The sequence below is a fragment of the Rhea pennata genome, chromosome 6 (genome assembly GCF_028389875.1).
Source record: "Rhea pennata isolate bPtePen1 chromosome 6, bPtePen1.pri, whole genome shotgun sequence".
Classification (NCBI taxonomy): domain Eukaryota; kingdom Metazoa; phylum Chordata; class Aves; order Rheiformes; family Rheidae; genus Rhea; species Rhea pennata.
In genome coordinates, this window is record NC_084668.1 from 22,916,903 (window position 1) to 22,932,531 (window position 15,629).

Below are 15,629 nucleotides of genomic sequence, written 5' to 3' on the forward strand. Positions count from 1 at the left end.
CCTATCCCCTGCCACAAAACTGTACCATTTATGATTTCCTTCATTTGGCCAAACCATGAGACCATGTTGATACAGCTGCGTTTTTTTTTCAGCTCCAGTATTTGCTACATTCCTTTGAGCAATTTTTCGTGTATGTGACAGTTTGAGAAATATAGCTTTAAAGACAATAAAAAATTTCTGTTAAACCAGGAATTCAAAGTGGAGATTTATGAGCGATAAGATGGGAAACAGTAGCTCCAAAGAGTTTCCACTGTTTGTCATATCCCATGCACAGTCTGTAAACAAGAACAGTATTTGCCTATTGATAAATTATATTTTCACAGCAAATAATTACTCATATACTTAGTTTACTGTATATATTTCATGGATGAGGTCTAGTTAAAGCAGAGATATCCTCAGTTACTTTTGTGCCTGTGTGAGTCATCATTTTGGAGAATGTTTATACCACTTCCACATATGTTTAAAAAAGACTAGATTAACGTTTGTATGCATGTGCAGGATGCATGCCTAACTACACAATCTTAATCTAAAAGATTTTAATGGTCTAAACAAAAGCTGTGAGTTGTTTTTCAAGTAGCAACTGCTAAGTTAAAACCAGGAGAATACAATGGTCAACAGATATGAACGCAAACTCTTTTTTGACAGTGTCTACGTGCTGTCTTGAGGATATACTTTCTTCATTATGAAGTTCACTTGTCATGTAACTGAAGAACCAATATCATTGTTCTTTAATTTAGTAAAAGCAAATTTTAAGTAGTAATCACAAATTCCAAATAACTTATTGAATTATCATTTGTTGTTTAAATTCACTCTCTAGAAGAAAAAGCATGAAATGTTTGATAAATAGAATTTTTCTTTTCGTATAGAACTTAAATTCAGTATGAGAATATGCGTAGGTTACATACCTGTCTAGTCAGACTCCACATTCATGTTGTGTACTGAATTTATCTCCACTATATGAGCATTCTGTGTTCTGAGAATGTATTTTCTATATATGTAGTTACATAATGCTGTTCTATGCATATTTGTTTTTTAGGAAGATTTGAGGAGGCTTATATTCTAAAACCCCATAGTTTCAGGCATTTGCGAAACTTAAAACTAAATGTAGGTCTTGACAACTTCTAAGACACAGAAGTGTAAAAAAATGATGCTGCCCTGGAAATACAGATCAGAGGTATAACTGTATAGATAGATTTAAGGCAATATAGCATTGCTGTTAGAGAGACTGTCCTTGTTTAGTCTCTGACCACTGGATAATGTCATTCCCCTTTGCCGGTAAACAGATGTCTATATCCTACTATATTAATAAAAATGTGTACAACATGCCTAATGTACACACCCACTTGAATCTGAAAAACTATGGAAGAAGTTGTACTATGTGATAATTCCCTAGCATTATACCTGGCAGTTCACAGATGACTTCTGTTTCAGTATGAGATATATTAGCAAGATCAAGTTATTCCAATATTCTTGATAGTCTTAAAACAAGCCCTTTTGTATCAGTGTATTATTTCAGTTCTTCGATGGTGTATGGCCAGTCTACAGTTCTCTGTGCTGGAACAGTGCTTTACAGAGATGATCTCCTTTGTTAATATAGTCCTTTTTGCTCTACGGTGCTGAATCTTCCCAGTAACTTTACTTATATAGTAATTAGTAAAACAGTGTTTAGACTTTCTTCCTACTGTTACCTCCATCTGACTTGATTTATTTTCAACAGTAAACAGGTTTTGTCTTCCATTTTGTTGCTGTTCTTTTGCATTCTTACTGTTCCTTCTCTCTTTTCCTCAGTTAAGAGTAAGAATTCAAGACTGAAGATTAATATAGTTGGTTTATATTTAGATTAGGTGGATGCTTCAAAGATTTAGTTTAAATGCCTGAAGTACTTAGAGATACGTAGAGCATTAGGAGTAAGACTGGATGCGTAGAAGTTCAAGCGTGTGTGGAAGAATCCATTCTGTTCTGTTCCCTGAAGCTTATAGATAAATAACAACAACTTAAGGCGTAATAAGTTTCTGCAAAACAAAAAGAATGGTATTTTATATTGTTGTGGTACACATATAACATATGAATTTCATTTCAGAATCTTGCCTTTATTTTAAAAGAAAATTTCAGAGAAAGATTAAATTGTTTTGGTGGATGCAGTAGACAGTGGTTTTGTAATTCTTAATTTAGCTATAATCAATTACTCTTCTGACACACTTTCTACAAGAACAAGATAACTCATGATACACCAGTACAAGTGTTTTTTTGGAATTGCCTATAAGCTTTTGAGATCAACCTTACCTTTAGGAATTCCGCACTTACTTTAAAAGAACATTAAAATGATAGTAGGAAAAATGTACCTTTTATTGACTTCTTATAGTAAAATATTACATTCTTTATTTTTCATTTTGTTTAAAAAAAACATTCTAAAAATACAATGACATGTGGAAGTATAAGACAAAAATATGTTCACTTGTTAATAGTTCCTATATGTCTGTTTTAAGCATAAAAAAACTGCTTTAAAACTCCACCTAAGTGTTATGGTAGGCAGTAACACTAAAGGAAACTTTGTGGTGAAGGCTGAGAATGAAGGGAAAGAAACAAGATTTAGGGCTAACTTCATATTTCTTTTGCTATAAAAAGTGATTTACAGTGGAAGCATTCTGTTGTTATTCTGATGAGATACCCACAGTACTTTGAAATGTGTTATTAATACAAAGTCCATATATCTAAGAGATTTATGTACCTTAAAGGGAATTGTCTCTAAATCAGATGACACTTACAAGCCCAAGGCAGTGCTTAACCCATAATTACTGCAGTGTCACATCTTGGAAACTCTAGCAGTTCTCTTTCCCAGTGGAAATGCATTTTTGCCTCTCTACCGAAAGGTTTGTGTTGACTCATTTCCTTTACCAATATGACGATTTCCTCCACATATTTAATGCTCTGGGCAAGACTGCATAGTATGAACAAATCTGTCTTCATATGACATGACCAGATCTGTATAGATTTAAAAAGGAGCTTGAAGTCTGTAATAGTTCCTGTCAGAAGTTAATATATTAATGTTAACATACATTAATATAAAAATATTTTCATTTGTCTCTCATAAAGGCTATGTTTGTTAGCAAATCTTTAACTTTCAATCTTTAAAATAATTTAATTCTTTTCTATGTTTGCTTTTTAACTTTTGTATTTGCTGCGCATATTATTGCACTGAATTTTTGGTGAATTTCCCTTAACTGACGCTACATTGCTTTGTTTTTTGTGAAGAATGAAATAACTGTAAGCTTACTATAACTCTAGCATTTCATAGTGTGTATGTGCTTCACTAATCTCTGGCCTTTTTTGCTAATGCTGCACTTGTGGTATCAGGACGCTGCATTGGGATACTGATCCATCAGTTCTTCAGCTTCACTCTGATTCCGATCTGGGGTATTGCATAGATTTATTATATTCCCTCTTTAATATATTTATGAATAATGAGTATTAGAGCTTATTTTTTAAGACTTCAAGTAATTGTTAAGAGAATATTCTAATGAATACAAATGAAGGTTCACATTGTCCCGAGAGTTGGTGCTGTTGGTTCATAATAGGAAATTTTGACCTTATTAGAAATAAGCACCTTTACATATATTTAATACCAAAACTCATTAGTTAATGTTTTTCTTTGAATCTTTCTTTTGGCAAGATAAGATTTTAAAATAATATATTTCACGTAAAAAGCTTAGAATAACTATCTATTTAAAATGGACAGAATGACTCCCATATTTTCATATAACATCCACATTAATATGTTAAGTATGCTTCTAAAAATATAGCTCATTATAAGTGCTTGATAAAACCTGCAACATGCTATGAGAGCTAGATCCAGCCCACCAAAATCTTAAAAAAAAAAAAAAAGAAAGAAAGAAAGAAAAAAGAAAGAAAAGAAAGAAAGGAAGAAAACGAGCTTCTTTTCTTTTTATATTGGGAGAGGTGTGGATAATGAGAAACTAAATTTCATATAGATAATTTGCTTTTAATTGTTGGATCATTGCTATATTGACTACAAAACATAATTACCTTTTAGAGGAAATCAGTGACTGAGGTGGGTCTGATTACATTGTGCATTGTAGTTAGGTGATACTGGCTGCATCTGCATTTGTAAGATCGTATTTCGTAAGCTAAAGTGAGAATGAAAGCACTGAGAGGTTTTTGGTATTCTGCAGTAGTGCATTATAGATAACTGACTTGTCAATGTGTGGACTTCAGATTCAAGACTCACAGTTCTGAGTTCTAAATAACATCTTAGAGATGGATCAAAAAATGGGCAGCACAGTTGAATGGATTAGGAAATGCTTTTTTATTCAGAATAATTAAGCCATTTTTTTTCAAGCTTTGAAATCCTAGAACCCTAACCTTGCAAATGTGACTCATGCAAGCAGGTCTCTTCCACTGAAAATAGGGTATTTCATATACATAGTTCACAGCAGTACCCTGGTCAATAGCAAAAGAGCAAAACTTTAAAATGCTGTCTTATATTTCAGATAGCTGTATATGTTTGCATATCTTTCTTCTTGTCTTAGATGTATAAATAGCTGCTGAATTTTAAATAAAATTAAGTGACTTCTTCAGGAGTTAGTTTCCATGGGATTTGACTAGGCTGTACTGTTTGATTTGATGACTTGGGTGTTGTTCTAGGCTGAATATGAAATAATTGGTAAAGTTAAATACTTTTTTTTTTCCTGATGTTTCTATTCATTTTATTTAGACGTGGGCCTGTTAAACTTGGAATGGCCAAAATTACACAAGTTGACTTTCCTCCTCGAGAAATTGTTACGTATACAAAGGAGACGCAAACACCTGTTATGACTCAACCAAAGGAAGGTGAATGATTAACTTATGACTTCTTTTATTCTTCTATTCTTTCTTCTATTATAATAATGATGACTGCATAAATTAAAACTAACACTGTGGTTTTGAAACTTAATAAGTTTGGTAAGTGAGATAATTGATATAAATTCTGTTATTAAGTTCATACAGGTTTTACTCAAGAATGTTATTGTCAATCTACATCTTGTTTAACATTTCTCTTATTACTGTACTTGTTTTTTCTCACCCCTAGTAAACATGCAGATTAGACATATTGAGTTGCTTAACGAGCTGAAAGCTCACAAATAAAAATGGGATACATTTTGCCTTCATGAGACCTAAGAAAATCCATACAACTTATTTTAAGGCTGTGTCCATAGGCAGTTGTGACAGTAAACAACAAAGTTGGCTAATGAAAAAATACCACTTTTTTAACAACTTCTATATTTATATAGAGAGTTTTAAAAGTAAGAACAGATTTCCTATTTAACCTGTGGAATTTCTCTTTTGGCAGTTGAGCATACGCATTGTTTAAGGCATGACTTGCTTGTTTTTGAAGAAAGATACCTTTCCAAAGAAAATACAGTTGGTTAATAAATTTGCTTTTCAGTGTCGAGGGACTTGAATTGCTAATGAAAATGTTAATCTTAGTCTAATTTGTGTATAATTTTACAACAAAATCTCTTAGTTATTCATTATGACTGCCCTTGAGCATGTGTGTCTTTGCTAGCAATTCTGGAACAGAATTCTAACCCGTGAATTTCTTGGTGTTCATGCAAGCAGATAAAAGCACATCTTAAAGCATGACAGTAATATACTGAACTTAAATATTAGGATGATATTTCCACAATTGTACAGTTTACCTGAAAATGTTTGTTGCAGAGTTGTTGTTCTAATCTGCATCAATATGCTGCTTTTGTTAAATGGCTAGAGTTGATGCTGAAGGCACTTTGGTAAGTTTAACTAGATGCAAATAATACTGTGAATGGATTTAGGTAGAGGTGAAAGAGAAGGGAGAACTAAGGTAATACATAGCAGCAGTACTTCTGTGTTGGAAAGCTTTTTTTTTTTCTCTTATCTCTGAATATCTAATAAAAGGAGTTGTTTTGTCTTCAGGATACTAACCAGATGCACTTTCAAACTTTGTTTCTCAGCAAGCCAGAGGATATACCTTTTCTCTATTTTTTTTTTTTTTTTACACAATTATGTACTGCATTTCAGATTAGATGTGCTTTTTTGCTTTTTAAAAACTGGAATACATGTTACTATATTTTAATGCATGTATTATATATTTGACCTACAGACTGTGATGCAAGCTTTCTTTTTTTTCCCCCTCCCTTCAGTGATTTCTCTTTGCAGCTCTTTAGCATTTTATCTTTGTTCTTGTGTGTTGACTACAATTTAAAGTGCTAGCCAGCGAGCTGTCATTTTGCTAGTTTGTCAAGCATCTCTGCCAATGTAAGTTGCCTCAGTCAGCAGAGATTTACATTTTCCTTCAAAAACTTGGCACCTCTGGAGAGGAGTATGCTTTATTATCTGAAGAATCTTGGCAGTGCTTTTTTTCTGAAGCGACAATGAAGTAACAAGCATTGCTGTTGGATGTTGTATAGCCTGTGCTGTCAATAACTTTTCTTCCACTGATCCTTAGGAGTTCTGTATAGTTAAGTGATTGTTTTGTGCGATTTCTTAAAATGTTTTGGCAAAAGAACAGCTTTTGCTTAAAAAAAACATACTTACTCTAGTAGATGCCAAAAGCAGAGAGTTTATGGGGTATTTTTTGAGGCATGCAGAGGCTGTTAACTGAGATGTTTCTCTCTAGTGAAGTGGTACTGCAAACTTGGAATAAGGCAAGTATAAATCAGTAGAAAGTAATAAAATTTACTGTCACTATTTTTTTAATATAAAAGTTATTCTAAATAGTTATATATAAATACAATTCTAAATATAGTCTAAATAGTAATGTAAATAGTTAGGTCTGTCACATTTTATGTTTTAGGTTGTATCAGTTCTTTTTGAAATTAATTAAGTTAATCTCTTAAGTTAGAAAATCCATTTGAAGTCTAGTTGTTTGAAGTTTAGTTTAAAACAGTTTCAGAGGCCATAGCTATTCCTGAATTACCTGTCTTTACAGGTTTTCATGTCTCATTTTCCACATGGATTTTCTTTTCTTTATTGTCCCCATATTAAAAAAAAAAAGAGGAAAACTTTTTTTCTGCTTACTTTATATGGTTAAATAATTTAAGAAATGGCATACTAATCTTTATATTGCATAAAAAAAAGCAGGTAAGACAGAACATGAAAGCATTTTAGCTGACAGTATTCTTTTAAAGTATACTGAAAAAGAAAATAAATTGTAAGGTGACGTGTCCCGTAGGACTTACTGCATGAGAATCCTAACTGCTGATAAAGTGTGGGCATCCTACGATCATGTGAAGGGATTTTTAGCTACTTAATTTCATTATTATTAAAAAAATTGGCCGTCATTTAGCAGAAAGGAGAAAACAAACATATTGGTCATAGGGAATAAAATGACCCGTAATTTCTACCATAAGAAATTCAGTAGCTTACCTGTGAGCTAACTGTAGTAACACACAATTCAAAATCCAAATAGGCTACTGAAACTGTTTTTCTTTTCCATTCTTTATTTTCTTTTTATCCCTGCATACCTACACATCTGGGGATTTTCTGCTTTTTTTTTCTCCTTGCCTTCTCCCTTTTCTTTCTGTAATCTCTCAGGGTTTTTTCTTCCCTCTTTCAGGTTCACCATGGAATCTGGAGACTTAGTACATAGTTTCTGTTCTTGGAGAGTTTTACTTATGCTGCCTGCTGTGAGTGGAAATTGGGATTGTATGGTCAGTTTTACACTCTGTGAATAGACTGTAGTTGAGACTTACTGTAGTGGAGTTGAAAAGATAGATTGTCTGTATCTCTGTGTTTACCAAGAAGGTGCTCTCAGTGCAGATACCATCTCCTGATCCATTCCACCTTAAAATAAGGTTATTTTCTGTCCGCTTGAGAGCCATCATTGTAAATTTTATGTATGTTTCACAAAAGTGACTTAAATTAATGCTTTTTCATAATTTCAGCATCAAGGATTTTTAAAGACCTGTCTTAAGATTGTCTAAATACATTCATACGTTTGCAATTTAATATAAGATATGAAATAGGACACAGGTTTAAAAAAAATCATGCTGTCTCAAAAATTGGAGTCACCAGATGAGAAATTTTGATCATGAGAGGAAAAACTTGAAGTTTTAAAAAATGTTAGGCAAAAGTGATTATTCTTAGTTGTCAGAATGCAGTTAAATAAATTGTATCTTAAGAGCATCTCTAATTTTATTTTACTTCATTGATTCCTCTTTCTTCTCACAATCTGAGTATAAACTCATTTCATTTTAATTAACCACCCTGTAAAGTAAAGGTAATCCTGCAAAGGACACTTGAGCTTGCAACCTGAATTTACACAAAAAAAAGACTTTATTTTTCAGTAGTTCATATACCTGCAAGTTGCAGCTCAGCTAGGTTAGATCCATAGAATCATAGAATCAGTAAGGTTGGAAGGGACCTCTGGAGATCATCTAGTCCAGCCTCCCTCAGCAGGGTCATCTAGAGAATGTTAGACAGGATTGCATCCAGGCGGGCCTTGAATACCTCCAGTGTTAACATTTTTTTTAATGTAAGTGAACTGCACAGAGCCTATCTTAATTATGCTAGTTTGAGATGTTAAAGCGCTATTGGAGCTGTGCTTTAGAAGCAGAGACAGTTTTATTAGATATGCTGCAGTCTTTCACACGTACTTGGCTTTGGCAGAATGTTCTCAAACCTGTGCAAGTCCAAATGAGGCGCACGTGCTCTGCAGCTTTGGGTCCGCTTGTTCTGTAAGCCCAGTTGTGCTAACTCCGATGGTGGAAAAAACACAGTCCTCTCTATTCCACCTCTATGCACCACAGTTATACTGTGACCTGATTTGGAAAACAAAGTCAAGATAAAACTAATCTTGTAGGAAGTAGAGTTAGAAAGTAGGGGAAAGTTTAATTTTAAACCAAAATATTTCCCTAAATGGCGTAGAAATCTTTTTGGCAATACAAATGCAATGACAGTTACGTAGCAGAGATTCACATCCTCAACTTAGTTAGCTTTTGAAGATTCCTCTTTTGGATTAAGTATAACAAGGAGTTAAATTTAAATACCGAGCACCCTTTACCTGAAGAGTTCTGATTTTAAGATGTGAAAGTCACTCATTGTAGGGGTTGACAGAAGGGCTGCATTCAGTTGTTTCGAAATCTAAACCAGGAAAACTCCATTTGCTTCTAACGAGAGAGAGTAGGTGGATTAAGTTTAGGTGATCATGTGTGTTGCACCAGCCTAGATAATATGAAATACGAGGCAACTCCCTTGCTTCATTGAAGACAAGAGGCTCCTCAGGTGCAACTGTTTTGAACCAGTGATTGTCTCCATTCGACCAGACAGTGACCAGTTTGTGTGCAGCCCTAGATGGCTTAGTTAAGAGTACTTCAGTGTTGGCACTTTTGGCCTCTTCTGCTGAGACAAATAAGTGCTATCGCAAGCATTATGACTTTTTCCACATCTCTTCCTCTTCTCCCATTGAAAGACACGTATCCAACTTACTAGATGGACTTGTCTTTCTCTTACACCAAGCCCAGCTCCTGATTTTGAAAAGTGACCCCACTGTGTTCCTGTAGACATTTAGCACGCTAACAGTTCTCACAACTTCCATTATTTTATTTAAGTACTAATATGTTGCTTTATTATGACCTCAAAGTATTAAAAAAAAACCCCTGCTTATCTTTGAGAGAGTGATACTTTTTATAGCATTGTTGAAGAATAAACTCAAGATCTCTCCTAGAAATCAGTTCCATTTTGTAATTAGAGATTGCGTCATCTTTAGAGCAATAAATATTTTGTTACAGGAAGTCATTTAGTGTATTCTGAATAATACAGAAGGTTAAGTTTACCCAAACTGAAGTTAACAAACATGTTTCACAGTACTTCTAGGAATATGTTCAAATCCAAAGTAGACTTAGAAAATAGATCTGTAACATTTATTTTATGGACTTCTCATATGATGATTGCAACCCAAGGCTGCCTCTTCCTCAGGGTCCTGCGGATACAAGTTAGTGACTGAGGATATAGATGGAGAGGCACAGTAAGAAATGGTTTCACTGGTGGAGGTCGTGCTGCTCTGCAAACTTCTTTCTTTGGCAGAAATGTGCATGTATATCTTACTGCAGTATTTCTTTTTTCTTTTTTTCTCCACATTTTTGGTCTTTTTTCCAAATTTTTCAATAATCTCACTCTTTAAATCCTATAGCAGCTGTATTTATTATGTAAATAGGAAATGGAATAACCTCATGAAATGCTTCATTGTTCTGAGGAATATAGCAGAGACAATACATGCACCTCTCCTCCTCCTCCTGTCATGTCATGTTTTGTTTGTTATTCTGTAATACAGCAATAATGACCAGCTTTTTGGTTTGGGGACCAAATACGTTTGTTTTGACTTGATAATGTTGTGCCATAGTCAGTGCCATTCTTCCTTATTTCATAACTGGTGAGCCTAAACGGCCCAGGCATCTACACAATTGCTACCACTTCAGTAATCTTTGCCACCATCGTGACACAAACATTGTGTATTTAGGCTGTTCTGTTCCCCTCAGTATTTTTGTTCTATGATCCTCTTCTCTGTTATCGAAATCTGTTTCCCATGAGGCCATATGCAACACTGTCTGCTTCGTTAATTGTCCAGTTTTGGACATGCTTTTTAGTTAGTGTGGTCAACTAGTCATTAGGGTTGTTATTTAGCCTCCCTTTTGCATGCTCTACCAGGCAGCAGTTTTTCAGAACTAGTTTCTGAAAATACATTTGAAATTGTGATCCCTTCATACTCTCATTTTTTCTCTAGTAGGCGGCAGTAGTGACAGTTTCAGCAGTGGAGAGATATAATTCAAGTGTGAACTCTGGAATTTGTCTTAATATTCTGCATGCTCCATGCTGACCACCACTGATGCAGAGTACTATAATATTAGTGCTAAATTCTTCTTATCTGCAGTTCTTGCTGTACTACTTTCTGTTAAACTATCTGATCTCTTCTGCTGTGATTTGCTAACGTATTTTTGAAATCTGTTTAGGAAGAAATTATAGTCACCAGTGCACCCAAAAAACACGCGTTATGAGTTCTTCATGAGGTTAATCCAAAGATAGACATATAGGTGAATACAGTTTTGTTCAAAGGCTATTGCAGTTAAGTCATTTCCTGAGTTGATGAAATAACTGTATCAGTGCTGCTGTACAATACAGTGCATACTCAGTCACAGCTAACTGCAGACATTAGCTCGACTCTTTGAGGGTAAAGTCTCCAAGACACAGAATGAAAATATTAAACATGTTTTGTCTTTTTAACTCTGATTTGTAGAGTATAACAACTTGTTGCAGAGAATTGAGCCTCTGCATGCTGCTAGAATTAATGTAGTGTTTTTATATAAAAACTAAATTTCTTCTTAAAATATGATAATGGAGCTTTATATTCATGTATTTTCCTGTGCATTCTTTAAATGTACAGTGAAATATAGATGGGAAAACTTGATCCGAAGACACATTGAACTTAACAAAAGCCACCCATTTCACAGATGATTTAACTTTGATTAATCTACTCTGCAGCAACAGATTACTTGGACAACTGGAACTTTACTCTATAGTGTTATTGCTAGGTGCAGCCTAATTTACAGCACTGCTTTTGTTTCCATCTCGCCAAAATACATCACAATTTTGATGTTAACTCAAAGTAACAATTCAATGGTTCATTAAACCTGTGTTTAGCATTCATTGACAAGAAATTTGTCACTTCTAAAGTAACTGCTATTTTTATGCAGTCTTTACTGCTCAGTTTATAACCTTAGATTCCCTGTTCCCCTGTCAGAAAAAAATATGGAGTTAACCACTTAGCATATTTAAATGAACATTCATCCATATGTTGATGTGACATAGTGCTGTTTCCCATCTTCATGGCCCTAAGGCTTTTCTAAGTCTTAGCAGCCTTTCTTCTAAATGAGCAATTGTATTTTGTATACTGACAGTTGAACTGGCATAAACATAGTAGGTAAAGTCAATAATGAATAAGGAGGAGGAGGAAGTGAGACTGTACCTCTGAGATTTCCAGATTCATATGGCTGACTCTAAATAAATGCAGCACACCACTACTTCATGGGGATTTTTGACTTTAGGTGTGAAACTTTCAGAAATAAAATGTTTGATCTTCCAGTGTTTGCTTGCTAGTATATTATTGCCAACTCCCTGCAAATACCAGCCCTTGAACTGTTATTAAATAAAATCAAGATAAATAAGAAGGGGAAGTAATTAAAATAAAAAATTTGGATCTCTATGCTGTCCCATGGCTTCTTGCTGTCTCTTTAGATTGTAAAGTTCTCTGAAAAAGCATCCTACTTATGAATAATGAAATCAGGAAATTGTGTATATTGTGACTTCTTGTTTTTCCTTCAGGTTCTTAATGAGAAAGTCAGTTTTGCCTATGACTTTTCTTACTTTAGAGAGAAGGTTTAGGATTTACGTAGGTACAGATAAATCACAGTGAGATGACATGTTCAATTTCATGTCTGATACTTCGAGGAAATCAAAATAAGTGCTGTAACCTGCATTTAAATGCAGTAATATCAGCTGCCTATGTGCAGTGAAAGTACTATGAAGGAATTTAGATCACTGTATATTATATGCCATTTATGTCTCAAACATCATAAAGCAGGAGCAATCAACTATATGATTTTTTTTGAATAAAATATGTAGATTAGAAGGTCACTTAGCATTAAAGGGTTGACCATCTGCATTTGACAAGAATTTGACTCCAGTCACTGAAAATGGTACTTAGCTGTGCGGGGTTGGGACTGAAATTTCTGATTTGGGACATTCAAAGCTAGGACAGTGTATCTGGGGTGACCCAAAACTAAACTCTTGTATTTGGGGCATCATTTACATCTGCACTGTTGATTGAGTGAGAGAGAGATGGCGCAAGAGGGGGATTTTTACCCAGGTGGCTGTAGCATGAATATATTGTCCTGTAATTTGTTGTTCTCAAAATCATGTCTGTTAACTCGTATTACATTTTTTTAATTAACCAATGTTCACAGCTATAGTGATTTGACATTAGGATTTCAGTTGCTTTAAAATGGCTACAAGTTGCACACTTTTCAGATTACTAGTCTGCTCTACATGTGAATCCATCTAAAAAGGAGCAGTGTCTTTCTGTTTCTCTGCGTGATTATTTTGCCCAAAAAAAGCTTTCATTTTTTTTTAAGGAGCACAAAAGCTGTAATTGGCATGCTTTGTAAGGAAGTGTCAATGTGCAAGAGAGTGGAGATCACTAAGAATTCTTTTACGCGTTCTTTCCCCTTTGCACCACCGCCTCCTCAGCAGGGTCACTGAGATCACTAGCTTTTCTTGAAATGGCCATTTTCACTGGCAGGTGCATTATACCCTGTATTTTCAGATTGTTTTTCCATTCTGAATGTTTGGCAGGTTGATTGCTCTGGCTGCATTGACGGAGAAAGGGCTGACAAATGCGGTTGGGCTGGCTGAAAAGACAGTGATTACTGTTTTCCTTTGTGGCTGATTGAGGCCCTTGAAAGGAAAGATTTTAACCTTCACCATTTGGTTCAAAAGTATGAGCATATATTGAAATCATTCATGCCATTTATCCTAGTTCTGTAAACTTGTCAGAACGTAAAAATCGCTCAATTTCAAGTAATGTGGGATTGGCATACGTCATTATCATTTTGATTAAGTTGGAGTTTGTATTATTGTGTGCATTATACAGTGTCATTTAAAGCTTGCTTTCCTGCAGGTACAGTTATATTTTTATTGCCTATACTATGGAGTTAGAAAGATTTTCAGACCTCTTTAAACCTATCACTATGTGTGTGGTTTGGCAGCTGGTATGGCCTACAAGCTGTATTTTGTTTGCAGGGTAAAGGCTTGTCTGTAGACCTCCTGGAGTGCTGGTAATTGCACAGGCTTGCCATCGGGGAAAGACATGATTGGAAGCAGTCAGGCAGAAAAATGTTGTGCCATCCCATTGCCACCTCGCAGCAGAGAGACAATCCTAGCAGTACCATCTGGTTGTTGCTGCCTAGTCAGCTGGCCTGGCTGCTGGGACCATGGCTTGGCAGCTGGTTCCCATCCCCTGACCACCCTCTTTTTGTGCGTGCCTGTGTGTGTGTGTGTGTGTGTGTGCAGATTTTTTTGTTGCTGTTGTTAGGTAACTTTGAACATGGGTTAGGGAGATGGCTGCAGCAAACAAGCCTAGTCCCTGTTGAATACTGTCTCATTACTTGTGATGAGGCACACAGCAGACTCCTGCTGCCATTCCCTTATAGACAGATGACATAGCTGTTTAACCAATAAAAATAGTCTTTTTCAGAAGTTTATTCTAGCAAGTGGATGAAGAAAAGCCAGGAAACGCGTATTCCACAACACTAAGCAATTTAAAGTTATTTTCTGGTTTACAGTATTCAAAGAGTAAAATGTAGAAATGCAAAATGTGCTGTAAACCTTGTCAGTATTCCTGAACATTAACATTCGATGTTATTCATTGCAATTAGGGAAAACACATTTGCTGTAAAGTTCTCTTTGCCAAACATGATACAGATAATGAGACTTGCATTTAGAATGACAGAAAAAAATGTAATTTCCCTGCTATTATCTTTAGCAAAATTTGCCTCAGAATAGCAACCTGAAAGCTAATGTAAGCCATCTTCATGCCATATGAAGACCCATTAGACTCTGATGGTTTCAGATCACAAGTAAGCAGCTGCTCTGTAGGCTATTTTAGACATTTGATTTTTTTTATTCTACAGTGTTAATGTGTCAGTATGTTACACAGAACATGCATCCACTGCATGTTCTTTTCTTTCTTTTCTTTCTTTTCTTTCTTTTTTTTTCCTTTTTTTTTGGTGGAATCATTCACTGCTTCTGAAAGATTTCCACTTCAGCTTTTTTAGTTTTTTATATGCTCTATTTCCATTTATAGAGCTACTTAATTTAGTGCAAAAACTAAATCCAGGTATAGGGTTCTGAAGATTGTTTAGTTCAAGATAATGTTATTCTTCCTGGGGACTACGTTTTAAAAACACAATCATTTTGAGTTAAATCATACCATTTTTTTATTAACTTACCTGAGATTCATATAAAATGTTACTGTTTCTCTTTAAAAACTTTGACAATCTGACAGTCTTGTTTCTCCTTAGATGAGGAAGATGAAGATGATGTGGTTGTACCAAAGCCATCAGTTGAACCTGAGGAAGAAAAAACATTAAAAAAAGAGGAGGAGGAGGAAGGTACAGTTCACTTCAGGACATTCTTACTGTGCGGTAAAGAAAGGCATCTAGCTATTTTTAATTAAATTCTTTTCATTAAATTGACGTGAATTTGACTTATATTTTAATACTCATTATGCAAATATAACATGTAAAATGTATGGATGTTACGAAACAAGTCTTCCAATGTAGTGGTAAGTACTCTGTTTTTCTTTCTCAAAAACAATTTGTGAAAATACGTATTCTAGAAAATCTATATGTAATTCTTTTCCAGCTGCCCCTCATGAACTTACAGAAGAGGAAAAACAACAAATTTTGCATTCTGAAGAATTTTTAAGTTTCTTCGACCATTCCACAAGGATAGTTGAAAGAGCCCTTTCTGAGCAGATTAACATTTTCTTTGACTACAGTGGAAGAGACTTAGAAGACAAAGAAGGGTAACATGGGAGCACT

General features: G+C 34.8%; 1 protein-coding gene across 3 annotated transcripts in view; it reads left to right on the forward strand.

The window, feature by feature from the left end:
* Positions 1-15,629, forward strand: part of DYNC1I2 (dynein cytoplasmic 1 intermediate chain 2) — a 33,719-nt gene that overhangs the window by 7,993 nt on the left and 10,097 nt on the right. For all 3 annotated transcript variants that reach the window (XM_062578504.1, XM_062578503.1, XM_062578502.1), the window contains exons 5-7: positions 4,733-4,848; positions 15,108-15,197; positions 15,451-15,613. In XM_062578504.1, the coding sequence (XP_062434488.1) occupies positions 4,733-4,848; positions 15,108-15,197; positions 15,451-15,613 (369 nt within the window). The remainder of the gene's footprint in view (positions 1-4,732; positions 4,849-15,107; positions 15,198-15,450; positions 15,614-15,629) is intronic.